The sequence below is a fragment of the Ambystoma mexicanum genome, chromosome 1p (assembly GCF_040938575.1).
Source record: "Ambystoma mexicanum isolate Mex_15411 chromosome 1p, UKY_AmexF1_1, whole genome shotgun sequence".
Classification (NCBI taxonomy): Eukaryota; Metazoa; Chordata; class Amphibia; order Caudata; family Ambystomatidae; genus Ambystoma; species Ambystoma mexicanum.
Window position 1 is genome coordinate 1,153,648,237 of NC_090921.1, and position 27,118 is coordinate 1,153,675,354.

The 27,118-nt window shown below is 46.5% G+C and overlaps 1 protein-coding gene across 1 annotated transcript in view; it reads right to left on the reverse strand.

The window, feature by feature from the left end:
• Positions 1 to 27,118, reverse strand: part of LOC138450289 (B-cell receptor CD22-like) — a 267,696-nt gene that overhangs the window by 170,612 nt on the left and 69,966 nt on the right. Inside the window, exon 3 of the mRNA XM_069604829.1 lies at positions 7,206 to 7,589. Coding sequence (XP_069460930.1) covers positions 7,206 to 7,589 — 384 coding nt within the window. The remainder of the gene's footprint in view (positions 1 to 7,205; positions 7,590 to 27,118) is intronic.

Here is a 27,118-nt window from a genome sequence, read left to right on the forward strand (position 1 = left end):
ATCCTTCACCAGGTCGCAGCACAGGTCTTTGTGTGTTTCAATTTCAATGTCATCGATGCTGACAGCCTTTGGTCTCATGGCACGCACAACCTGGCAGATATGTTCCTCAGTCTCTTTGGCTACTTGGATTTCCTGTGGAGTCGCCGCTCGAGGGTGTCTTGAGAGGAAGTCCGCCGGGTTTCCACTTCCTGGCTGATAGGCCAATTCAAAATTGTACTGCTGGAGGTGTAACAGCCATTTGGCTATTCTGGCTGGCGGGTGAGAGGATGTGCCCATGAAGATCGGCAACAGGGGTTTGTGATCCGTAACTGCTGTGAATCTTCTGCCATACAGATAGAGGTGAAAGTGACGACACCCCCAAAGTACGGCAATTGCCTCCTTCTCAATGTGAGAGTATCACTGTTCTGTCATTGTGAGAGCTCTTGACGCGTATGCAATGGACCTCTTCTCACCTTCTTTCGTGACCTGCATGAGGATGGCCCCTAGGCCGATAGGGATAGCATCCACAAATAGTTCTGTTGGGAGCTCAGTGTCATGGTACGCCATTTTTGTGTCCACGGACAGCGGCTCTTTGATGTTTTCAAAAGCTTCCTGACACGCTTGCCCCCATTGCCACTTTGTGTTAAGCTTGGTAAGCTCTCAAAGGGGTTCAGAGAGAGTGGCCAAGTTCCGGATGAATCTCTCACAGTATGTGGCCATCCGCAGGAAGCTGCGCACTTCAGTGGGTGTCATGGGTGGACTCGCAGCCTGTATGTCGGCAACCTTCTGGGGGTCCGGGGAAATGCCAGTGCTGCTGAACTTGTAGCCAAAGAATGATATTTCCGTTTTGAAGAATTCACATTTTTCTTTGTGAATAGTTAACCCAGCATCTTCTAGTCTGCCCAGGAGCATCTGTAGTCTCCTCAAGTGTTCTCCTCTGTCCTGAGCATGGATCAGGATATCGTCACACACATTTAGGACACCTGGTATGCCCCGGATGACTTCCTGAATTGTCTGTTGAAAAACTTCAGCAGCCAAAGAGATCCCAAAGCTTAGACGCTTATATCTTCGCAAACCCAGGTGTGTTGAAAAAGTGGTTATGTATCGAGAGTCCCTATGCAGCTTTAGCTGGTGGTATCCTGCTTTCAGATCAACCTTTGAGAAGACTCTTGACCCCATGAGATCAGCCACAATCTTGTCGAGAGTAGGTGGGATATGGCGCTCCCGCTTGATGGCAGTGTTTGGAAGAAGCATGTCTATACAAATCCAGACTTTTCCCAGCTGTTTGGGTTTTTTGTGACCACCATCGGGGAGACCCATGGTGTCGGCCCAGTTACCTCTTCTATTATGCCGGCTTCTTCCAATGCTTTAAGTTCTTTCTCCACTTGTTCACCCATGTAGAATGGGGTCCTCCTGTGTCTTACGGCCTTTGGCTGGACCGACTCGTCTATGTGGAGCTTGATTGTCTTTCCTTTCAAACACCCTATCCCTTTTTGCAGGTTGGGATACTGTGCCAGGATCTTCTCAACCTCTTGTGCTTCCTTCACTTGACAGATGAACTTGACTAGCCCTAGTTCTTCAGCCGCATCCTCACTCAGAAGGCATTCGATCCCCGCATTTACCATGTAGATTTTTGACAGTAACCTGTTTTCACCATGGCTGAGGGTGGTGCAGAATCTGCCAACCACCGGTAGGGGCTTCCTACAGCCATACGCAAACAGTAGAGTGTCTGTGTTCTTCAGGTCCGGTCGTGGTTGCAGTGTTTGAAATGTGCTTGTGGGCATAACATTTACGGATGCTCCCGTGTCTATGGTCATCCATACCTGTTGGTTTTGGAGAGTGACCTGGCATTTGCGCCTCCGCAGCCCTTTTTTCTGCGTTGCGTGTCCATGATCCAGGGCTGACACCAGGTAGACTTTTCACCCTTTCTTCTACTGTTCCCTGCCAGATTCTTGTTGCGTCCCTGTGACGTCATCCCCTTCTTCCTCAGTCGAAGAGTTTGTCATTTCGACTTGCCTTGCACTCGCTTGCTTCTTTTTCTTGGTCCCGCTCTTCTCTTGGGGATTATTTGGGGGCGGTAGTTGGGTACCCAATGACCGGCACACCTTAGCATAGTGGTCCTTTCTGCCACATGCCCCACATGTTGTTCCTTGCACCGGGCAGTTTTGCCGTCCATGTCGCGGTCCACCACACCATCCACACTCCATGGGTCCCGGGATTCGTGGCTGCCATCTGGTTTGTGCGTAGTTGCCACCAGCCTCAACCCTTGAAGACTGTCTGTTGGTGACATGGGCCACCATGGCTGTCATCAGGGCAAGCTATAGATTTTGAAGAGTCACACCCATGTTGGCGGCCCTGGCATGTGCCAGTTCCCTTTGACGACCCAATTCCAGAATGCGTGTTAGAGAGATGCCCTTGTCACTCAGTACCATCCTTCTCAGTTTCTCCGATTGAATGCCGTTGATGAGCTGTCTCCGGATTTCTTTCTCGACATCCGTGAACTCACACGATATTGCCAGCTTCCTAAATCGGGTGTGGTAGGCATCTAAGGTCTCCTCTTCTGTCTGAATTGTGGTGCAGAATATGAAGGTTTCATAATCAGGGTTGAGTTGTGGGAGAAAATGAGCCGTCAGGGCATCTTTCGCTTGCTGGTAGATGTCCTGGCCATCATCAATGGTTAGCGAGTTAAAAATACGTAGTACCTCGTCCCCCACATTTAGCAACAGGTGTGATCTCATTTTCCTGGCGGTGGTTATGTCCTTACATTCCATTGCCATTTTGAATTTTTGGATCCATAGCTGCCACCGGGGCCAACTGATGATGGGTCCGTAAATGGATCAAACGGCTGAATTATTGCCGAGGAGCTCCCTTGTGGCCGAGCTTGTGGTGACGACATTGAGAGATTGGCCGCAAGTCTAGAAGGTGTGCCAGGCCTGGGGGTGGACGTGCCGGTCGCCATTGCAAGGCCTCACTGTGTCTTGATGGGGTTTGTTCGCCTCACCTTAATGCGTGTCCCCAGGTGACTGTGCCCCTCCGTGGTAGAAAGTCTCAAACTGTGGTGGATGGGCCAGCTGCGTCGATCCAGGCACTCACCATGTGTAGTAGCCTTGACCACACGTGTATGGAGCGAGTTTGAAGGCCTCCCGTGTTGCACCGTGGTGCATCTGACCCCTGGAAGGCAGTGGGTGGATGTTGCACTCCTTTGTGGTTATTCTTTGGGACTGTGTGCCCTCCAGCCAGCTGTGGCCCATGTTGAAAGGGCAGCTCGATGGGCAGGGAAAAGAGAGAAAAAAAAATCTTTTATATTTTTGGGTGGGGGGTTTTGTGTGCCCCCCCCCCACCGGGTGTCCAAAAATGTCGCATGTCGCTGTCTATTAGAAACAGCTGGCAGAGCGTTGAACGCGTGTTCTGGGTTCCGTTTCCCTCGTCGCCATTGTTATGTCCTGTCTCCACGCTGCAGCGCGTGGGGAGACAGAACGTGGATGGCCTTGTCAGTAGGCCGCATTGGCACAGCTCCGGCGGGAGCGAAATAAGACACACCACACTCCGTTTGTTTCTTAGCCCGGAACTGCCTCCCATCCATGGGGGCAGGGCTTTTATTGGGAGGCTCTGCGTCACCGCGTTGCGGGACGCAGGGCGGATACAACAGCCATAGGGCTCTCAGTAGCAGGCCGTGACAGCTGCATACAAATTAACTGAAAGATGTCTGCAGCCGCAGATGGCTGGGGAGGAGGTGCATGCTCTGCTGGAGATGGTTCTTAAAGTTACAATAAATCAGACAGACAGTGTCGGCTTTTGAGGATAAACCCTTGATGACTTGTTGTGCCTCTTTGAATCGCCTCTGCGGCCCAGGGCCTAGAAAGGGCCTGGATGCCACATTAAATCCAGCGGGAGGATGGAGCACTTAAAATGGGGACGCAAACAGATGGGTTGGAAAATACATTTTCTACAAGCTACTGACAAAAAATTAATCTTTGATGTGGATGTTGAATAACAATTGATATTGTCTTCCCTGACATGTTTCATTATTGCCGACAGCCTACTTGATGTATTTAAAGCAATAGTTACTGTTTGACAGTGAGAAATCTGGACCCTGGACCACAGAGCTGTGATTGTTATCGGCTCCATGATCGGAGCTTTGCATCTTCGATACAGTGAAGGATCAAGTAATATTAAAAAAATAATGGCACGTGGTGATCTGCACTGGTTCTTCAACGCTGACGGCAGTGGGGCTGCGCCCTCATTGTTCACGGGCTGCGGCAGTGAATGTTTGCCGGCTCCATGGTCAGAGTTTGAAGGGAAAAGTGTGTGTGCACGATCCACAGGCAGCGCCAGCCACGGCAGCGCTCTGTTTGTTCCCGGACTGCGGCGGGCGACTGTCATATGCCCCACAATCAGAGCTGATACAACAAATCAATGAAGAGGAAGGAAGTTGCATAGCTGCCCACACTCCATACAACATGCCAGCAGCAGTACATTTAAAATTGATAATATGCTATTTTTGCCGCTGCCCCCAGCCGAGTCTGATCCCAGCATGATACGATAGAGTCCAGGTAATATTAAAGATTATTATCTGCTTACTAGGTGCCATTTTATTATGAACAAGGGATGAGATTGATTGCTGAAGGGGACCTTTAATGAGAGAGGTCACTGGAAACAACAAGAATGGGCAACTGCAGTGCTGGGTGCTGGGCGGCGCACCCTTCCACCTGGAGGAGAAATATGACAACAGCAAGTAGAGGCATGCTCGGCTGCATGATTCGGTGAAACAAAATGGCTACCTTGGGGAAAAAAAGCAAATACTGTACACCCAATCACATCATACTGGCATCTCAAAACTGCTCATTCAATCATATACAGTTTACTGCACAACACACTAAACCAACACCCACAAATAAGTACATGGACATTTTCACAGGCATTTTTCAACAAAATCTATCTAGAACAGAAAGTTACTTATTTTTTTATAAAAAAAATAATAAAAATATATCACATCATTTAAAAACTCTAGTACTTTTTGTAAAGCATCAAACAAGTCAAATATGTTTTTAGAAACATTAACATATGGCGACCACCATTTTGGAAGTAAAAATGTCTGCCAAATTCAGCACACAATACAAATGCAGCGAAAGAGTGCAACATTGGTGTGGTTTTGGATGGGATGGATGGGAACGGGTGGAAAATCATATAGATCTTACTGAAAGATGGGTGTTAAATGGGTGGAAATATAACCAGACAACTCGAAAGGTCTATGTATCATCCTCATTTGTCATCTCCATTGAAAAGCATTTCAGACCCTCATTCAAAGCCCCTATTTGAACCTCTTATTATAAAGCTCTTATGTTAATGACAATCATTTTGGCTTAAAAGTAGCGCTTTCAACGCCACCTAATCGCCAAAACTAAAAAGGGAAATACAATTAATTTGGAATCCCAGCAGCAGAAACTCTCCAGAGATGGCATGCAGTGGAAAGGCAAGTTTAGTGAGCAGGAGCACACTGTTATGCCACTAGATGATAAAGAAGAGACACTTTGGGCCTGATTTAATGGAATGTTTAGAGCGGTGCAAAGTGACTGCACTGTTGCAAACTGACTATGCACTGCCAACAAACACCCTGATTCTCAAAGAAAAATACACTTTACACCTTTCTGTGAATCAGGGTGTTTCTTGCCAGTGCAAAGTCACTTTGCACCGCACAAAAAAATCAATGAATCATGCCCTCTTTTCTTTAGCAATCTGATGTTAAGACAGCACCATAGAAGCACTGTGGAGCTGCCTCATGGAATGAATAAGTTTGTGCTTTCTCTACCCGTCTCAGGAGTTTAGACAAGATTAAAAGTGGCATAATCTAAAGTGGACTTTCAGGCAGCATGTGGCTCAGCAGAGCAAGGTTACTACCACAAGAGGTGGTCTCACGCTTCAACTTGCTATGCAACTCTTAGTGGAGAAAACCACCCTGTGCTTGCCTTAGGTGGCTTTGAAGTAGTTCTTGGACAGGAGGTTGCAGCTGGTCCCTCTTCTGCCAGAGGTGAGTCAAGAACTAGAACATCACACTGTAGTCCTAGCTAACCTTAAATTGAATGTAATAAAGTGTGCTCATGACCCCATGCAATAGAGAGGGCAAGGTGCCTATCATGTGCAACAAACGCATGATGGAATCACATAGGCCCGCATTCCATCTTGCATATCCCAAACTGAACCTCAATTTCTAAGATTAACATCATTTAGTATTGCCTTGTAGCAAGTTATCATGTATAGCTTGATATGTAATGTCGTATATATACATAGGATAAAGTGCCCCTGACTGTAAATTGCAAGGACATTGCAAGTCACCATGGAGTGTGACCAAATAGAGGAACGCAGGGCAAGTTCCCTTATTAGGTCACGGAACTCAAAGGTGACTTGCAATATCCTTATTGTGTGCCATAGGGCACAGTGTATTCCTCATAATGCATGGCCATACACTGTCATCCCCTTTAATACACTGGCCTCTTGCTTTAAGTGATGCAAAAGGTCTTCAAGTTGCTGATACACATAATCAATGTAGAATCTGTTTGGATGAAAAAAAAAAACAATATGCAACTCTTTATATGTTGCAGGCAAATAATGTAAGTAGTTTAAAAAAATGCATCTAAAATATGTTTGTTTCTCACTTTAAAAAAAAAATCATGTATTTTCTTTCTCACTATCAAACTCGAGCTTTGCACAAAATGAACACTACTATGAACAGTTCCTTATCAGTTCATGACAATAACGTGGCTTGGAACGCTATTTTACAAGGTGCTGCAGTGACAGCTGGAATTCTGTGTGCTGGCTCAAGCAGCAGGCCCTGCCACGTCCCAACTGAAGCGTAATAACTGGTTACAGAGCAGTAGTGATGCAATTTTCTCATTACAGGTCAGTAGTGATGTAACAACTAGCCTTAAAAGTGTACTATTTACAGGCGTGTTTATTGGTATTGCAGGCAGCCATGTATCATAAAGGGCTAATCCACCACGGATGTTGCTGCCTGTGAGTGCCATTTGGAAGTGCATGCACACACCTGGCTTGGTTCCATTAAACCTTTAAGATTGTCTGCGTTTCTGAACGGCAAACGCGCTTTATTTATACTCTGTTGCTTTCATTCATCACTCCACTGAATGCACACTTTGTGTTTGTGCACTAAAGTCTACTCAAATTATAAAATGGCAATTAACGTGAACACATTTAGTAAAATGTGGACTTACGTGAAAAATGAAAGAAGAAGTCCTCCCACGCATCTAATAAGAGAAGTACTGGGCTGTGAGCATCAAATAACTCCAGGTCTGTCTCCAGTTTGAAGCGATAGAGACCTTCATCCCGGACGTTCAGGTCATTTATATGCAAAGTGCAGTCATTGTGCGTGTCACCCAAAAACGTTGTCCGACCTTCATAATCAGGGTGAATCAGGTCTTGTTGAGTGTGATACACAATGACCTCTCTTCGGTATTTCCTACTTGACATTATCCAGATTGCGGCTTTCACTTCAAGCCCAGGTGGGTACGTGTAGGAGCAGCCAATGGTCACACAGGTGGATCTGACCCGTAGAGGCGCTCTGTCATATGCCACGCTCCAGTTGCCACAACACCCATCTAAAATGGAAATACACATGTTAAGAAATAAAAGAGAGCGCTTTGAATGGCTCGACTGTTTAACCCAAATGGATCCTCGCTATAAAATGATCTTGCACACTCTTCTACAGAGTGGATCAAAAAGCAAGACTATCGTTTTTCCAAGAAACTGCTTCTGATAATTCAACCAAGATTGCATATATTTACTGACCCCGCCTTCACTTTCCATTTCATTAAATGTTGCAATGCAGTAGCGCTCACTGCCACTCTCTTTCCCACTGATTTCCTGGGATTACACAAGTAGGAGTTCATTTAGTAATAACACAACTGGATTGTTCCTGGTGGCCTCAGGATCCCGCCAACTTCTAAACCTAAAAGTCCCTTCAGTCTACTCTCCCCCTTCCTTGTCTCAGAAGAATGCCATGTTCCACCACCTCTCAAAGAAACAGTTGTACTCTCTGTCACTGGTCCTAGAGCATGGCCTTGATGTCCATCTGCATGTGTGGAATGCCTATGCCCGCCAACTTGGCTTTTCATCATTAGTCTGAAGTTGGGAGAAGCATAAGACTTCTGAAGAATCGAGAGACCGAGAAAGGCCCAGGTTATCGCTTGGTCTCCTGTCATCCAGTGTACCTGCAGACATGAGCAGCTGGGCATGGGACTGGAACCATTAGGACATGCGAGATATCCTTTGGAACATAGGTGTTCTTTCCATCTCTTTTCAAATGGATTCACATAAATGGTACAGTATCAGTGCCTAAGGAATGGAATTTACTTGAAGGATGTATGCGTATTTGCCTTGTATTCTCCCCCAGTTGGTATCACTCATTGTAGAACAGCTGGTCAGGAGATGTGCCCTCTGGTGATTGTTTATGTAGAAAGAGGAAACGCTCTGGAAAACAGCAGCTGTTGGTATTGGGCATGGCTGCCAAGGCCAGCCAATCCAGTCAGGCGTAGGTGGCTCTAATGTTACATTAGGCTGCACTTTTCTTTAGTGGTGTTCCGACCTGCCTTGACTTCCTGGCACAATAAACTAGAAGAAACGTTACATTTACCAGCTTCTTTGTGGAAAGGGCAGGTCTATTCACTGTGGATTGGCTGGGAAAAAAGTGAGGTCGCGCAAAAGGTCACCCAGTGATTGATGGTAGAACTCTTCTACCTGAAGTCCACAGGACCCCACTCAGCAAATATAGCAGCACCACAACTATTTTAGGGTCATGCTAGGTCATAAAGTAGACCCAGGCGCCAAAAGACAAATGTCTATTAAAAGTCTATTTTGACCGCCTATGAGCGGCACAGAGAGGCCCTTTTTGGATCAATTTCTTGCAATTGATGCTACTATTCTAGGTAAAAAATTAACTGAGTTTTTAAAATAAATCTACAGTGAGTTTATGGATGGGAAATGTGGTAAATGGTGCATTTGGAAGAAAATTCAGTCATTAAGACAGATCAAAACTGAAGAAAACATTAGAGCGAGTTTGAGGTTATACTCCAATAATTATTTGGTTAATGTTGAGGCTAGTGTTGGATTGTAAAGACAATTATGCTTAGGCCTTTTGAAGATAAGGGGGTAATCTTCTCAAAGAATTGACCAGGAACTCTGACTGCTGTCCGGACACCTATTGAACTGCTCTGAGCTGCCTGACGTGCATTGCCCTTAAGGACACGGGTCCTAGCCGGGCACAGTAACCGCAGCATTAGAGCAAGTTAGAGTGAGGTGTGAGCTGCATCCAACCTACCAATGAATATATCAAGGAATAGGAAGTGAGCACGTGGGGTGTTATCTCAGGCAGAACTTTCTTGAACCAAAGAGCTCATGACTTGCATAACTCATAACATTCTGCTTAAGGGGACTGGCAAAAGAGAGGAGTGGTGCCCCCTCCCCCACCCACTCCTCTCTTTTGCCAGTCCCCCAATCCATGTTGGACGAAGTGCACAGTATAGCTAGTTGAGCGATTGACAGAGAAGTAGGGAGGCAGAGAGAGAGGGAGGCACGGAGGGTGCGGGAGGGAGAGAGAGAGACAGACAGACAGAGAGATGGGTTGAGAGTGGCAAAGCGAGAAAGTAAAATAGTAGCTGCCTACAGGGGCCAGTGGTAGGAGTGTAGGGAGGAGACCGGATGCTTTTGCCTTTTTAACTTTTTAACTCATTTAGAAAAGTGAGCAGAGTGTAGGTAGATTAAAAAAAAAAAAAACTGGATTTAGAAAGCAACACGGCATGAACCTGAACAGCGTTGTCCTTAAGTGCGTACAAAAGTTGCAGTGGACAAAGAAAACAGACTCTTTGTGGTTTCGATAGATCTGTGCTCTGCCTTCGATTTGGTAATGCAAAACCATTTATGGACAAAGTTACATAAATGGGAAATTCCTGCAAATCGCTTGAGATTGATTATGGGCCTGCATGAGCACTCCAACATAGAGATTAGACGCCATTATGGGGGCACTTTATACAGACAAATGGACACAAGAACGGGATGGAGGAAGGGCTTCATATTGGTGCCCAGGCTCTTTAACATGTGTGTCTCTGACATTGATGAGTATCTAAATCAGGCTGCATTTGTTCGACCTGAGTTGGATTTTTTAAACTTTATTGGCTTGCATATGCAGATGACTTTTTATGATTCGATTGTATGCCAATAGGGTTAGAAAGATTGATTAATGTTTTCGTCGAATATTCTGAAGTTAATGCATTAAAAATAAATTCAGGGAAAACGAAAATCATGCATTTAACTTCCTGGAACAAAATGACCTCTTTTAAATGGGAGAAAGAGAAAGTTACATTGGCGAGGGTGGATAATCTCATCTGGCTTGGCTTCCCAATTATAAACAAGCCTCGGAAAGTGCACATTAATGAACACTTGAGGCATGAGGCTGTGTTCCAGGTGGGCCAAATGTGTCAGTGTAATGCCAAGTATGGAACATTTTTAGTGGCTCTGCTGCTCAAATTCAATGATGGTAACCTAAACCAATGTATGGGATAGGGGTGTTGCAACGCTGGGTGCTGGAGAGTCTTAGGGCCTAATTACACGGAAGGCGGTAAGGGTTAACGGTCACCGGTAAGGGTACCGGTGACCGTTAACCCTTACCGCCTTACTACGAGGTCCCTTTGCGGGACCCGACCTTAACGGCTGGCGTAGACCAGCCGTTAAAGTTGGGACCCGCAAAGGGACCTTGGTGCTAATTACGGTACCGCAATTTGCGGTACCGTAATTAGCTCCTTCCCCATTCCCACTATGCCCTATGGGGCAAAAATGGGAATGGGGAAGGGCCATGGAGAAAGGGGGAATTACCGCCCCGCCAACCTTGGAATGGGGTGGTAATTCCCTTTTCCTCCATGGTGGTACCGGTATGGTACCGGCGGCAACCATGGTGCTAATAGCACCATGGTTTACCACCTACCGTGTAATGAGGCCCTTAGTAAGTTAGAAGGTCTGAGATGCTGTAGGGTGTTGCAAGTACCAAACTCTATACCAATTGCTGCAATCAGGTATGAATTTGCACTTAAATCTCTACAGAGAGAGCAAAATGCAGATTTACTATTTTACTCCAAAGTGCTTAAACCATTGGAAAGCTAACTCTATGTGGCTCTGGAATGTATTTTAAAAGCAAAGAAAGAAAAAATGATTTTATTGGCAGAGTTCTGTACTAATATATTGGTAGAAATTGGAGTGAGTCCCAACGAACTTGTAGCTAATCCTAGTAAAACTAAATTTGTTTTATACCAAACCGATTGGTGTAGTACCTTGGATACATTCCATAAATATGAGTCCTGTGTCGCTTATGCTAAGAACAAAAACAATTGGGAATAGCAGCGCCTCATCCGAATATTTTTCCCAATAAACATTCGAGTAATGAATTCCTAAGATTTTGGAATCAAACAAGAGAAATTTTAAGGAGGCATAATTTGGTAGCCTGCATTTGTAATTTTGTCATATTTGTAAAGATATTAATGAAGCAGAAGCTCTGAAACATTTGTTGATTTTTTGCGTGGCATTGAAAGCTGTATACAGTACACATACATTGATTGTGAGAATGTATGGCAAAGGTGTATAGATGCTCTCCCAACTATAGTTAACCTGTTTTTGTTTTTTTTTGTTTTAAAGATTCTGAAGTTGGGTTTATTGGCAGGATTGATTCTCTGTGGAGTTGTTTTAATAGTGACACGTTTCTACATAGGAATTAGAGAACCCTGTATATTTCTTTTAGTATTTTAACTTTTTCAGTGAAATAAGCTGTGATTTGTTTTGCATATGGAAGATTGAAATAGATATGTCGTTTTAATAATGTGGAATTTGATGTTATTGTGATGTTGCTAAAGGTTGACTGGTATCAGGAGGGACAGCCCTAATGATTGCAGAACTATGGGCTAAAATAGAATTGGAACAAAAGGGGACGTCCTACCATCCACATTTGACTATTACACATAAATAATGCAAACATATACATTTTTGTCATGTATCACAAAAATAGAAGTAACTCAATGGGGCCAATTCATAGAATTCAGCGCAGAAGTAGCGCACGTGCCTGGCGCAGAGAGGGAGTGTGCGCCACGCGTGCGCCAGGCGCAGCGCAAAACAGCATTTTTGTGCACTGCGTATTCATGGATTTCCCGAGCCATTTGCAGCGTGGCGCAGCGAACATCGAGCAGTGCCAGTTACGCCCCCAAGAACTCCCCTTGCGCCAGAAAAAGACATGGTATCCCCAATACGGCGCAAAGGGCTGCGCTAACACTAAACCAGCATACAGCCCCACTACACTGTATTCGTGTGAAAAACAGCATGTACCCCGCTCGCAGCAGGCACATCACGTGAAAATCTCCTTGTGCACTCCCTTGAATATGCGCACCATGCTTGCGCCAGCCAAATCATGCAAAAATATCCTCACGCACCATCTTCAATACGCACACCCCGCTCACGCCAGCCAAATCGCATGAAAATATCCTTGCATACCCCCTTCAATATGCGCACCTCGCTCACGCCAGCCAAATCGCGTGAAAATACCCTTGCATTCCCCTTCAATATGCGCACCCTGATCACGCCAGCCAAATCGTGTGAAAATCTCTGTGCGCACCCCCTTGAATACGCGTACCCTGCTCGCGCCTGCCAAATCAAGTGAAAAGGGCCTACCGTAACCCTGTGAATACGCATACCCTACTCGTGCCAGCCAAATCGCGTGAAAAGGGCGTACTGTAACCCCGCGAATACGCGTACCCTGCTCACGCCAGCCAAATTGCATTAAAATCTCCTCGCGCACCCCCTTGAATTCGCGTTCCCCGCTGGCGCAAGTTAAATCGTGTGAAAAGTGCCTCGCACACCCCCTTTAATACGCGTGACCCACTCGCGCAGGCAAAATCAAGCGAAAAGTGCTTTGCGTACCCCCGTGAACTCATGTATCCTGCTCGCGCCTGCCGAATTGTGTGAGAAATCATGCGCATGCTGGCAGCACCCACGAACACACCCTGCAGGCAGCCCACACCACAAGGGATGCCCCATCACCCGTGGCCATGCCTGCAGGCAGCCCACATGACAAGGGACCCCCCATCACCTGTGACCATGCCTGCAGGCAGCCCACACCACAAGGGTTGACACCATCACCTGTGACCATGCCCGCAGGCAGCCCACACTACAAGGGACCCCCATCACCCATGACCATGCCTGCAGGCAGCCCACACCACAAGGGACCACACCTTCACCTGTGACCATGCCCACAGGCAGCCCACACCACAAGGGACCTTACCTCGCCTGTGACCGTGCCTGCAGGCAGCCCACACCACAAGGGACCACACCATCACTCGTGACCATGCCCACAGGCAGCCCACACCACAAGGGACCACACCATCACCTGTGACCATGCTCACAGGCAGCCCACACCACAAGGGACCCCCATCACCAATAACCCGCCTACACCGCAGCGCAAACCACAAGGGACCACACCTTCACCTGTGACCATGCCCACAGGCAGCCCACACCACAAGGGACCTTACCTCACCTGTGACCATGCCTGCAGGCAGCCAACACCACAAGGGATCCCCCATCACCCGTGACCATGCCTGCAGGCAGCCCACACCACAAGGGACCAAACCATCACCTGTGATCATGCCCGCAGCCAGCCCACACCACAAGGGATCCCCCCATCACCCGTGACCATGCCCACAGGCAGCCCATATGGCACCATACACCGCAGGCAGGCCCCTGAATCATATCCCCCAACCCCACCAGTGACGGCAACCTGCAGGCAGGCCCCGACTCATGTTCCTGCCCCCAAAGTGACAGCAACCTGCAGGCAGGTCCCGACTCATGTCCCCCCACCCCACCAGTGATGGCAACCTTCAGGCAGGCCCCAACTCATGCCCCCCCCCACAGTGACGGCAACCTGCAGGCAGGCCCTGATTCATGTCCCCCCACCCCACAGTGACGGCAACCTGCAGGCATGCCCTGACTCATGTCCCCCCACCAAACACATTGTCACAACATACAATCATGTAGCAAATGTCCACCCAAATTCCACCCCACGCTGCCCCCTCCCCAACAGTGCAACTCCACATCCATCCATTGGCCACACTTCACAGTACTGGCCCCAAGGCAGGGCATTCACCAAAGCACACATGCATGCACCCAAATACATGTCCAACATAGCCAAACAGCAGTGACACGTGCCTGAGACAATGGCAATTGACACATGCACCAAACAATTGAGAGCAGACAACACTCAGATTGGACTTAATGAATAGCTATTTTTTTATTTTTTTTAAAAATGCACCAAATAAAAATCAAAAATGAGAATGGAAATGCAATGAATGTTAACGAATTGAAAAGCAAAATCCAAATGAACATGAAAATCCAAAAAAGAGAAAATCCTGAAACTGGTCCTTGTCCTTGTCCTTGTCCAAAGTAATGTTTGCAGTTCCAACCATTGATGTATCGATCTGCCTCCCGTCACTGTAGTTCAACACACTGGCATTGTTGCATCGTGTGACACATGTGTGTTTTGTCGTAGTGATTTCCATGTACTGTGTGATGACATGCATTTTACATGGATGGCAGAAGGTAGTGATTCACTCCCATCTGGGCCTGCTGGTCAGTTCTGCCATGGCTATGCTATGTGCCATCTGTGTGCTGGCATCTGTCATATTTGGTGAAGGTACATGCCAGTCACAGGCTTCTGTGTGATGCAGGTTCTATTCACCATGCAGCACATGTGTTGTTTTGCCATTTTAGACTCATCCTTGTCTGCTTTCAGGGTCCCCTTCCACTTCATTGCCACTGCGTGCATGGCTGAGTTTGTGTCATGTGTGACATGTCTGATTAATGTGTTGGATGTCAACATTGTAATGCCTATGTGTGTGGCCTATGCTGTTAACATGTGTGGTCATGTGTTCTTTTTTATTTTGTGTAGGTGATGAGGCACTGGAAGCAGTGGAGGAGGAGGAGATGGTGCAGGGGGAGGAGTATTCACAGCCCCAACCAGGCACCAGTGGAGGACGTGGGGTGGTAACGCACGAGAATCCATTGGTGCTACAGACCATCCTGTCCATGGGTGTCTCTGAGTACACTTCTGAGGATCTCTATGCCTCTGGTGCAGAATCGGATATTGACCCATATGTCCCATCGCAGGTGAGTGATTCTGGGATCGATTCTGTTCTGTACAACACACCTGCACTGGGGGTAGACCCCTCAAGGGCCCATTCAGTGTTGGAATGTCCGCCTGTGGCGTTTACGGATGCAGGGTCACACTCCACACTATTTGCTCCTGTTCCTGGGCCAGCAGATCAAAGGAGGAATGCAGTTGTGCAACCACATGCAGCGCCAGCACAGCAAGGTCCATGTCTCCTTGGCCCCGACAGGTGTGGTGTCCGGCAATGCTGTGGCCGTGCATCACTGGGTAATACTAAGTGGGAGAATTCGATGTATGCCATTGCACAGCAACAGAGGGCATCATGTGAGAGGATGGCTCAGGCCGTGGAAAGGGTGGCCACTTCCATTCTCCCCCCCAAAAGGCAGGTGGAGCTCCAGCAGCTGGCAACGCGGTCCACGTGCCGCTCACACAGGAAGGACATGCTGGCCGCCAACAGGGACCGACCGGCTGAACTGGGGGCTCTGTGCATAACCCTGGCTGCAGATGCACAGCCCCACAGGGATGCCCTGAGGGAAGATAACACCTCCCTCAGAGCTACTCTGGGTGCACTTGAGATGGCCCAGAGTAGACAGGCGGAACAGCAGATGGAGCAGCTAACACACAACATCTCGGCTGAGCTCCAGGCAACCCGTAAGGAGATCTGTGCATCATGTGAGGGCTTTCAGGCGGAAGTCCGTGCAACACGTGATGCCTTGCAGGCGATACTCCGTGCTACACATGAGGTGCTGCATGGGGACCTCCGGACCATCATCCTGCAGAACCAAACCTTTCAGACTCGCATGCTTGCTGCCATGGAGGAGCATGCCAGGGCTATGCGTGGTCAGCCTCCCGTACCACATACACCTTCTCATATTGCACCAGAGGGTGATGACAGGGATGGCAGTTCTCCCACTACAGGCTACCCGTGCAGGCCATGAGGCCATGGAGTTTTTCTTTTTTTTTTGTTCTCAACATCCAAGCATGTGGGTGTTAAGGTGAACCCTACACCTCCTCCCTCCTGGGTGGTCCCCCCCTGGTCAATTGGTCAACCATGGCCATTTCTTATTTTTTATTTTTATTTTTCATTTTTCACTTTTTTATTCTATTGTGCATTTGTGTAACAGTGTGTTGCTTTGTGTGGCATCCAAAGGCATCCACTGTGTGTTTTCCGGCTGGGCCCATAAAGGCTTTTCTTGTGTTTGTGTTTGAGGCTTGGGGTCCAGACACATATGCCACTCCTGCTTCCCCTTTCAATGGGCTTGCAAGGAGGGCACCATGTGACAGTAACTTACACAGAGGCATTGTGCTTCCATCAGTTGTGTGGCCAGTCTGAAGTCCAAACTGTGTACACACCCCTAGTGGGGATTCATGATGGTTTCTCCAGTGCATGGTTGACATGTATATTGGTTTTAATATCGCTCATTGTGCATATTTACATGTTGCATCTTCATGTATTACCTTGCCTGTCGCCATTGTTCATGCACTTCATGCTGTATGTGGTACGCTGCCACATTTAGCTACCAGCAACACACTGAAGATTGGAGGTGTCCATGTGTTGGCTTTGTCACATTAGGACACTTGGGCTATTGTGATTGGTCACTGTCTGACGTTGCCACTTTTGGGTCCTGTGTTCATGATTTGTTATTTTGGTAAGTATATGTTCATGTGTACGGTTTCATTTTGATGTGTCAGAGAGAATTGTCTGTGGCTTTTTCCATTTGTCACGGTGCACTTTGTGACAGTTGTGTCATGTGTTGTGCATTTATTTGGTTGCTTTCACATTGCATGCCATGGCATGGTGTGTGGGGCGGGTGACATGGGGTTTGGGAGGTTTTAGGTGACATACCAGTATCTGGATGTGCTGTTTTGCAATGGGGTAGTGGATTATGTACCATGAATGTGTGCCTTTTGGTCACACGGAATTGGGTTTGTTTAATTAGCTAGCGATGCACACATTGTAGCAGTTCCAGGGACACACTCTGACGGTGGTAAGGTTGTCACAGTTGACTGTCCCTTTGTCATCATCGATTGTCACCTGGTATGTGCCAGGCCTGCGTACACTCCGCAGGGGTGGTATTTTAGGTGAAAAATGTAGCCACAAGCTGGGTATGGGCTGCCTCGCCACGTGCTCTTTCCCCTCCCATGCGCAGCAGGTGTGCATGTGGTTGGGGATGCGAGGGTACCACCATGTCCACCGTTATGCCCCGCCGTGTTGCAACATTGTGCAGGACACATGCTGCTGCAATGATTCTGCACATTACTGGGGGTGCATATAGTAGCTGTCCACCAAAGCGGTCAAGGGAGCGAAAATGTGACTTCAGCACTCCGAATGTACGCTCCACTATGACCCTGGTTGCAATATGGGCTGCGTTGTATCTTACCTGGGGTGGTGTGGTGGGGTTCCGTATTGGTGTCATCATGTAGGTGCTCAGAGGGTAGGCACTGTCCCCTGGGGAGGTGATAATGGTTGTGATTAGTTGGGTTTGTCTATTTGTCTGTGTGTGACATGCATACATGTGCACCAGAATTTGTACTCACCAATGAGCCATGTGTCGCCAGGCCTCCCAGCTTCCAGGACCCGGTTTAGGGGTGACATTCTGAATATGAAACTATCATGGGTGGACCCTGGATAGTTTGTGTAGACAGAGGTGATGATTCCCTTGGCATCGCATACCACCTGGGCGTCGATGGAATGCCAGTGCTTGCAGTTACGATAGATGTGCTCAGTGGCCCTGGGTGGACGTAGAGCCACATGGGTGCAATCAATGGCACCAAGCACTTTGGGGAAGTGTGTCACCCCATAAAATTCCTGGACCCCGGCCTGCCTTTCTGCGGGCGTTCTGGCCATGTATATGTGCCTGCGGACTGATGGGCGTGCAGTCATGTTTGCCAACACCTGGTGTAGGCAGTGTCACTACGTGGGCTGTGAGACACTACCAACTATGGCAATGGTCTGCTGAAATGACCCAGTGGCCAAAAAATGCAGTACGTTGAGCAACTTTTCCAAGGGCTGAGTGCTTGGGAGCACAGGGTGGGTGATGTGCTGTCATCCTCCCACTCAGTGACCAGTTCTAGGATGATATGAGGTGGAAACCTATACCTGCCACAGACCTGGTCATCAGGCATCCCAAAAAGGCTAGTCCTGAGTAAAAGAAAATGTGGGGCCTGGCTATCCTCCTCCTCCTGCAGTGTCCCACGATCACTGCTGCGAGGAATGGTACATTCATCGTAGCTGTATGAGCTTGTTTGTTTGCGCGCACTTTTATGCTGCGCAGGGGCACTTACACCAGCTTTTGCCTGGCGTACGTGTTTCCGGCTTTGCACGTCATTTGGCATGCGTGAGTTTGTCCTGTTCGAAACCATGAATACGTGTTGTTAGCGCGCATGTCGGCGTTGTGAGGATTTTGCAGCGGTACTTCCCCCGTAACGCTCACATTTTCGCGTGTTCTGCCCCCTTTTTAGGTGTGTGCGATGGACGGTGTGCGCCTTCACTGGGCGTCTCGTGCACAGCCTTCGGGATGTCGCAATGACGTGAGAGACACAAGCAGATTCGGCACCGGTCCCAGGTAAGCCACGAGCAGTGCATTCCATGAATTACAGTGAATATCTATTATAACCATGGCGTTTCATTCATCATAGTGTAATAACAATAACAAAAGGTGCAGTGAGATTTGTGTTCAACGATCAAACATCAATTTCTCATAACTGTGCATGTCTTAATTTCACATGTTCAGGAGTCATAATTATTTGACTTACATTAATTACATACATAGTAAAACATTGAAAAGAGCAGAGCTATGAAGAAGTCAGGGCTCTATAGGTACATGCGAGTGCTACATGTCGTACTCTAAAGGAACTTGCTGAATATCACACTCCTTTGTAAGGACCTCTTTGAGGTCTAGTATGCCACGCAGAAGGTTGGCCTGGTGGAAGGTCTTCGTCAAGATGTAAATCAGAAGCATGTGTTCTTGCTGACGACTGCTAGGGCACATTGAGTGAGGAGTCCATTGACGTTTCGGCTTGTAGGTAATATAGCCTTCTTCTAGGGCCAGGACAAGGTTTTCCTTAATTGTGTTCCTCTCGACCCGTTCCCGAGGGGCAAGGGGGCTGAGATTCTTCTAAATTGTATATAAGACAGTTTCTAGGCACATGGGATCGAGGTAAAGGCTTTCTGCTGGACCTGCTGCTGTGTATGGCCAATAGCGTTGGAGTGGACAAAACCGCTGGCGTCTTGTAGGTTGAAAGACGAGCGGCGAGGAGGACTCCCGTAAGTGGATCCTTTATGATCGTGTCTGTGGACAAAACGGGTTGCATGCCCATGGATTTGGAAGACTGAAATAGATACGTAATTTTAATAATGTGGAATTTGATGTTATTGTGATATTGCTTTTGAGTTTGAGTTGCAAATGGTATTCTTTCTCAGAGGAGATTTGCCTCGCATTTCAGTGCTGGTCTGCACTTGTGGGTGTGACAAGACTGAAATGCAAATGGATATTTCTCCTCTGTTTAAAGTCAGCAGAGCATGTGGTTGTAGGCCGCAGGGGGTGTCGCAGGCTCTCCTTCCCCACAGCACAGCAGGGCTGCTACGTCTCCTCTTATTTTCACAGCAGGGCCCAGGATCACAGTGGGGGCCCCAGCGGTCTTCTTGTCAACTCTGGCAGCTGGTGCACCGGGGTCACTGATCCGACACCGGCGCCTCAAGTTGCTGGGGGTGGGTGCACATGGCAACATTGGCTGGATCCTTCTTCACACGGCAAATGCCGGAGGGGCAGGCTGGGTCGCTCACTCCCCCTCGGCATGGAGGATGCCGCAGGGACAGCTCTTTCCCTCACTCCATGCACTCCATGGCACACTGCATGTGCTCCAGGGGGATCCTCAACCTGCCGCACGAGCACCCTCTTTTCTACGGCCAGGGGGGGCCTATGGTGGGGCTCTGGGATGGCCTGCACCCCTCATCTTCTCCTGCGGGGCCAGAGCCGCCCCCAATTAGGTTTGCAGCGGATACCGCGGGGAAAAGGGGGGTCTCACTCTCTCCCCCCAGGAACCAACAATTTATTTGCGGCAGCGGCCGCTCATCTTCTTTTCTTTTCGGTGGAATACCATGAGAGCGTGTCTCACTGTGGGGTGGCCTGAGCCTGCACCGCAGCTGCGGAGGTGAGGCTTAGGCCAACCTGGACCCGTGGTGGGGTCGGACACTCTGCTCCTCTTTCCCCCAATACTCACGGCCAGCAGGGGGCCACGTGGACTCGTCCTCGTCGCCAATGTAGTGGGTGGCCTGCCATTGCCAAACGGCAGACCTCCATAGTGCCATGCTCATCGGGACATGACAAGCCCACTGCCTGTGGTGTTTAGGGCCTGCCCTGAGTATCCAGCTGGCCCCATGGTGCTAGGTAATACCAGCACCATCGGTGGTGGGAGCCGCGCCTGCCGTGCCCCTGACCATGTGGACCTCTGCCACCGTGCTGGCACAACGGTCCCACCGCATCAGGGCATGCAGGCCGTTGCTCCCACAGGTAGGCCTGAAGCCTACATGGAATGAGACACGGACTCAGGAGTTCCTCTTCTGGAGTCTGCAGCCGTTCTGTCTTACGTGCCTGCAGGGGCTCCTGGACACATCCCCTTAAAGGAGTAATACACACGGGAGGGTCATACATAACAATGAGTGGAGGACATTACATAGAACAGGTCGTTTGAACCATGTTCGTTATCAGTAGTGGGACTCCCACACTCTTGTTCAATGTTGGTGACCATTATGCTTTAAAATGCACTTTTATCATGCCATTTCACCAAAGAACTATTCCCGCAAGGACTACTCATAGTTTGTATTGGAAACCCATAAATTAAAATGTACAAATGTGGACACATTTGATTTGTGCATTTGACTATTTATTGTCCAAGTCCTACCCTGGATGTGAGGTGCCAGGATGACTATGGCACAACAAAGACAACTCAAAATTGTCAGCAGGTAAATCTGATGTTTGATTGAGAGAGGTAGTTGCTTCAATTGCTGGAGACTTCAGAAAGGTAAGAGCCATGTTCCATGTATATGACATGACTCTCACTATGTCCTTTTCAACGTTCTCTCTTTTCTCTGCCTTCTAGTACCTCCCTTCCCTACCTATCCCCTTGGTGAAGTTAAGCTGAGCCATTTCACCTCCCCAAAATAATGATCAAATTAAACACACAATAAAGCTGTTTCACAATGTGAAGTAAACCTTTCTCCATATTTTGCTAACCCCAACCTAAGAAGGATTCCAGTATGTACCTTTGCCGCAGGACATCCGGTGTGCAGCAGACTTAATAGACTAGGGTTTGCTCTCTTCTTGGGGTGGCACAGCCCCAATAAGCTCTGTGGTGAAGGCAACGCCCAAGTTCCCTATCTGCAAAAACTGTGACCATTTACAACAAAGATTTGCAAAGCCAATGAGGTGCTTTTCAACAGAAATTGTGTAATGCTCGCCATGTGTGTATGTTTAGTGTCGGGTGTATATGCAGTGTGTGAAGGCATGCACAGGATAGGTTGTACATGCAGTGTGAGTGTGTCTGTAATTTGCTGTTGTACATGCATAATGAGCGTGCGTGTGTGTGAAGCCTGATGAGAACCCAGAAGGGGTAGAACCAGTGCCCTAAGTGGCACTACAAAATGAGCCGGGCTCACCAAGGGAGCGTGGTCTAATGGTGGGGGTCACCTGCTGGCTCATTAGGCCAAGCCCCTTGATGAGCTCAGGCTCAATGGGCTACTGGCACCCCTGCCAGGCAGCCTTTTGTATAGATCTCTGCATTTATATTCGATAGGCTTGCCTGGCAGGGGACAGTGCCTCGCCTATTCAGCCTTAATGATGGCGCTGCCCCATGCCAGCTGGGGAGGGGCATTGTCACCAATAAGGCTGAAAGGGTGAGGCCACTGAAGGTGGAGGCCGTTTCCTGAAGACTGAAACCCCCGCAAATGCACGGGAGCTTCAGTATTTAGAAAACAAGGCCTCTGCTACCAGCGGCCTCCCATTTCTCTCTATAATGGTGGCGCCCGCCCACGGGCATCTCTTTCTTAAAGGGATGCCTCGCAGGTGCGGCACCACCATTATGGCTGAAAGGCATTTTTTTCTGAAGCCTGAAGCTATTGGTAACGAGAGAGAGCTTCAGGCTTTAGAAAAAACGCCTTTTCTTGTAGTGGCCGGGGCTGCTAGAGCAAATTAGTGGGCCCCGGTAGGTCACCGGCTCAGAACGAGATTTCGGAGCCTGACAGGGCCCAGCCCCGACAGGCCCCGGTCCACTTAAAGCTCTGAGTAGAACTGCAAGACATAGCTAAACAACAAGGCTGGGTTACCTGGTAAGAAGTTGAAAACATCTATTTCAATGGCTTCACCACAGCAGAGCAAATCTGTGTATGGTCCTACAAATTGGCATTTTTCTATTTTTTCCAAATTTTTATTTCAATGTTTGATGCAATATTTTGGAAGCAGAACTGAACCATTAGGCTGAATTGTTTGGTGTAAGGAGCGAACAATTTTGAAATGCCTTCACCATTGAGCAGTATATCTTTGTGTGCAGGTTGCGGTTGCTTGTGGTGCAGTGTAAGCATGCGTGTGCGATGTGACAGTGTTCACACAGTTTGACTTTGTAAGAGCAGTGGAATCATGTATGCATGGTGTGTGGGTGTATGTGTAGTATGTGTATATTTGCAATATGTGGGAGCATTGTTTTGACATTGTGTTGCCACGAGCTGTGTGGTGAGGCACGCTCCCTGTGAGTATGAAGGTAAAGTCGGTGTTTGTGTATGCATGTGTGCGCAGTGTGTATGTGTGTGTGTGTGTATGTGTGTGCAATTTGTGGGTTCCTGTACAGTGTTACAAGGTTCCTTCCTCATGCTGTAATCATTTAACAGAAACAACACTTCCCACGCAAGCAAAAAGAGAATTTAATCGTATTTTGCAATCATGTGAAATGTCAGTGCTTAAGATAACATTCAGATTGGATGTGTGAGCAGCCAAATGGTTACTTTACATTGGCATCACTTCCAGCCAAGTCTAGCTTTTTAGTCACCAGCAAACTGCAGGCCTGCACTCTAACATTTCATATGTACTTTCGGTAAGGACAATAACAGCACATTAAAAAGGTATGGACAGTGTGAAGTAAGTAAAAGACTGCAAAATTATCAAAATCAAGAATTCTAAAATATCAATTAAGAAAAATTATGTTTGTGGTAGACAATGTTGAAAAACGTGTCAAACAAATAGTTCTAACAAGCGATATGAAATTAGCAATGTAAACAATTGTCAAAATCCAGTTACATCAATTATGTGCAAAATATGTTTTTCCTTTGATGACATGAACCTTTAGTTTATTCAAATACTATGTAGTTTCTCTTACGCTTTTTGGTTTTCTTAGATATCCTGCTGCATTCATGGTGGTAGCCATATACAAGTCTCTTAGTAGGAAAGAAATTACATCTGGGTTTTTACTGATGCATTCCTTCTTTAAAATGGTTGCCTATATTATTCCTATGTGTCATTGTACCCATCGCATTATAACATAAAATGACTCATGTTTTCGAGGGTTATCATGCAGCATGACTAATTTCGTATACATGGAAGTTGTTTTTTTTCGTCGGCAGATCATCCATTGAAAGGATGTTTGACCTTTTCAATGCGAATTGACTACATTTTCGTGGGTTTCATTAGCTATGTAAGTCATCTTGAGGTTTATTCTATAAAAGATAAAAGAATGGCCCATCACATCCCATTAATTGCATTCAAGGACCAATTATCATTTATCACCCTGACCCTTAACTGAGCTTTCCTCATATACATTTTAAGGTCAAACTGCCACGAGAAGTTGGTTTAGTATGTAGACCTAAAACTGAATTAACGCCTATTGTGACAGGCCATAAATATAACCAAGGCCAAGAACCTCCCTCAACCTAGGGTAGGCAGTCTACTAGGGGATGCCAAATCCAGGCCTAGCCCAGAGGTGGTGTGAGGGAGTTAAGTGTAACCTCTGACCTCGGCTCCCTGGTGTGTGTGGTGGTATTCATCTACCTTGGTACCTCTTTCTCTGTCCTGATGTTCTTGCCAGATCGCTTTGTCTACTCTTTGAGGTGGTTCATGAAAGACTACAGAAAGCAGTATGGGCCAGATTCATCAGATCCCTGTGATAGTTAATGGATTCCCAGCGGCAGTACAGTGCACAGAATAGAACGCAGAAGAGTGCAAAGTGAATGAGGATACATATTAGCAGTGGGGGAAACAGGCAGGATGTTGTGCCCTGAAACTAAGTTTTGAATGCACATGCATTTGTATCCTGCCTGAATCTACATTAGTCTAAATAGGCACATGGAAGTAGTAGAGACAGTGCATAAGGGTACTTTTTTCCCGTTAGGTAGGCATTTTGTTAATACTTTTGTAAAGTTTGTTGGAAGAGGAGCACGTCTCCCACAGTGAGGAATGAAAGTAAGTAGTAATAAGAACGTTTCCTGTATTTGAATATTATCTACACAGAATTTGAATTAGTAAGTAACAGTGGCATTGCTACTTGTATGAGGATTGTCATTAGCCTTATGTAAAAAGAAACAAGAAGATGACACTAGTAGATGCAACATTTCCAAATGGTTCATTATATAACATATTATAAATGAAGACAAGGACAAGAACAGTTGGATGTTGTGATCCGTTTCCTTGTTCCAAGAATCCACCAAGGTTCATTATATATTCCTTGCTACAAGAATGTATTTATTTACGTGCATTATATTTAGATTGTCACTTTGTTTTGAGAAAATCCACATATGTTTGCATGGTTACAAAAGCATTGGATACGGCCTGCGGGTGTATTTTGGGGCTATTTTTGTTGGGTGCAGCCACTGAAGAAGGTCCAAAACATGTAGGGCTGAATACAAACTAATGCTCAGTGCCTTTTAGCACAGACATCAGAGAAGTGTTTAAGCATTATTCATAGATTGGATATTGATTGTAGAAACTCAATAGTTTGGCCGTATGAGATTATACAATATAGTTAGACAGAGCTATTTGCACTAGAATTTCTCTTCTGTACGTAGAGTACATTGATGAGTGTTTATGGATGTGATAATATGTGTATCTTATTAATGTTATAGTAGCTAGATCTTTTGCAATTAGGCAGTTAAGCAATTTCATGTACGATGAATACATTCATGATACAACTTTTTAAGTATTTCTTTGTAATAATGGGACGTTGTTGGATACAATTTTGAAGTAATCAGCAGTCGTTCTGTTGTTAATATGTGGGCTAATGCTATTAAATATTTTTTTTTATGGTAATACTTGTAGCACCTCTATTTGATAATTCAACTAGACGTACATATTTGAAATGAGCTTTGCTGTTGTTTTCCCTTTATTCATATCTCATTAAATGGCAGAACTAGCAACAAAACACAAAGATATGCACCTGCTTCATTGTAGGCTTGAGAAAACTGTGCCTCTTTGCATTGTGAACAGAGCATAGATGGGCATGCCTGATTAGCCCTATTTAATGAAAAAAACAGGTGTGCCAATGTTATTGTCTAGAAATCATTAACAAAACATGAATCCCATGTTTTCAAGCACGTTTAGAATCCATGTTAATAATGTTATAAAAAGCTGAAAATCACTGTATTCACATGATAGGATAGTTCTTTAAGTTTGCATTTGGATAATCTTTAAGATGCAGGTTCAGATACTAGCAATGCTTTCTCCGGCTTTCATTCTTGCTAAGCAGATCAAAGGTGTACCATTCAGTTAGGTATTAATAGCACCTGTTACTTTAGTGCCAAGGGACAGTCCACTTTATGATGCCAGAAATATACATGTTTATTTGATACAAAAGGAGAAAGACTGTAGCAAATATATAGAGTGTGCCAGGTTATGGCACTCTGTTGTATGTTTTAATAGTGACAACATCAGAGAGTGCATGGCCACCTTGTTGATGGCCTTTTATAGAAGCATGTCTAGTAACTAAATGTGCAAACCATTTAGAAGGTTTTAGATTTCAAATGCAGATGTTTGCTCTGTTGTGGTTTTTAATTGTTTCTTAATTTCCAGAGTGATTACTGTATATTTTTGAAACCAAAGCTATTTTATTATAATTGTCATTGTGTACTACCACTGTGTACAAGAACTTTTTTCAAGTGGTAACATTAATGATATGTTAAGCCTTAGTTCACTAAAGTGCATCCAGCTGTTCCACAACTATCAAGTTCCTCGGTGGCAGTCATGTGTACATAAGGTCCTTAATTTAGTAACATGTCATGCAATGGATGGGATGCAGAATAACTCATACAGCAAATAATAAGACTGACTCAGGAAGTTGGCAAAAGTCTTACATCTGTTTTATTATCAGTTACAACAGACATCAACAGACGTTCTCTCAAGCTCTCAGTGAATTTCACATAGGAACACATGTATATATTAATAATGTGGCATTCATGATATCATACTACATGGCAAACAAGAAAAACCTACGACGGGTTGTGATACGCTCAAGGGCAACACCTAAATATATTTTCTATAAGGGATTGTGTTGTGATAGGGCCTCTACAGTCAGGTGGAGAACTCAAGCCCACCCCTAGTGTTCTTTGACAGTTACTAGATACACGGTATGCTATTGGCTCTTCAAACTATAAGGCCCTCATTATACAGCCCTCTACAATTGGTTGGCATGCTTGTACACTTCTAGAACATTTGATTCAATTAGAAGCACATAAACTGATATCCCAGGTTCCCGGGAGGTGGACTTGACCATCTCTCCCCTCTCAATTAGCCCTTCATCCTTCACCATTCATTCCTTCTGCCATAAAGATTGTTTTTTAACTTGACCTTGCAATGTATTCTCGTCTCTGGAAATAGAAGGGAGTGAGGCACACGCTTATCACAGTTCTGGTCTGTGTGCCTGTAAAGACTGGAGGGGGGGTTCTGTACTACTGCCCTCTAT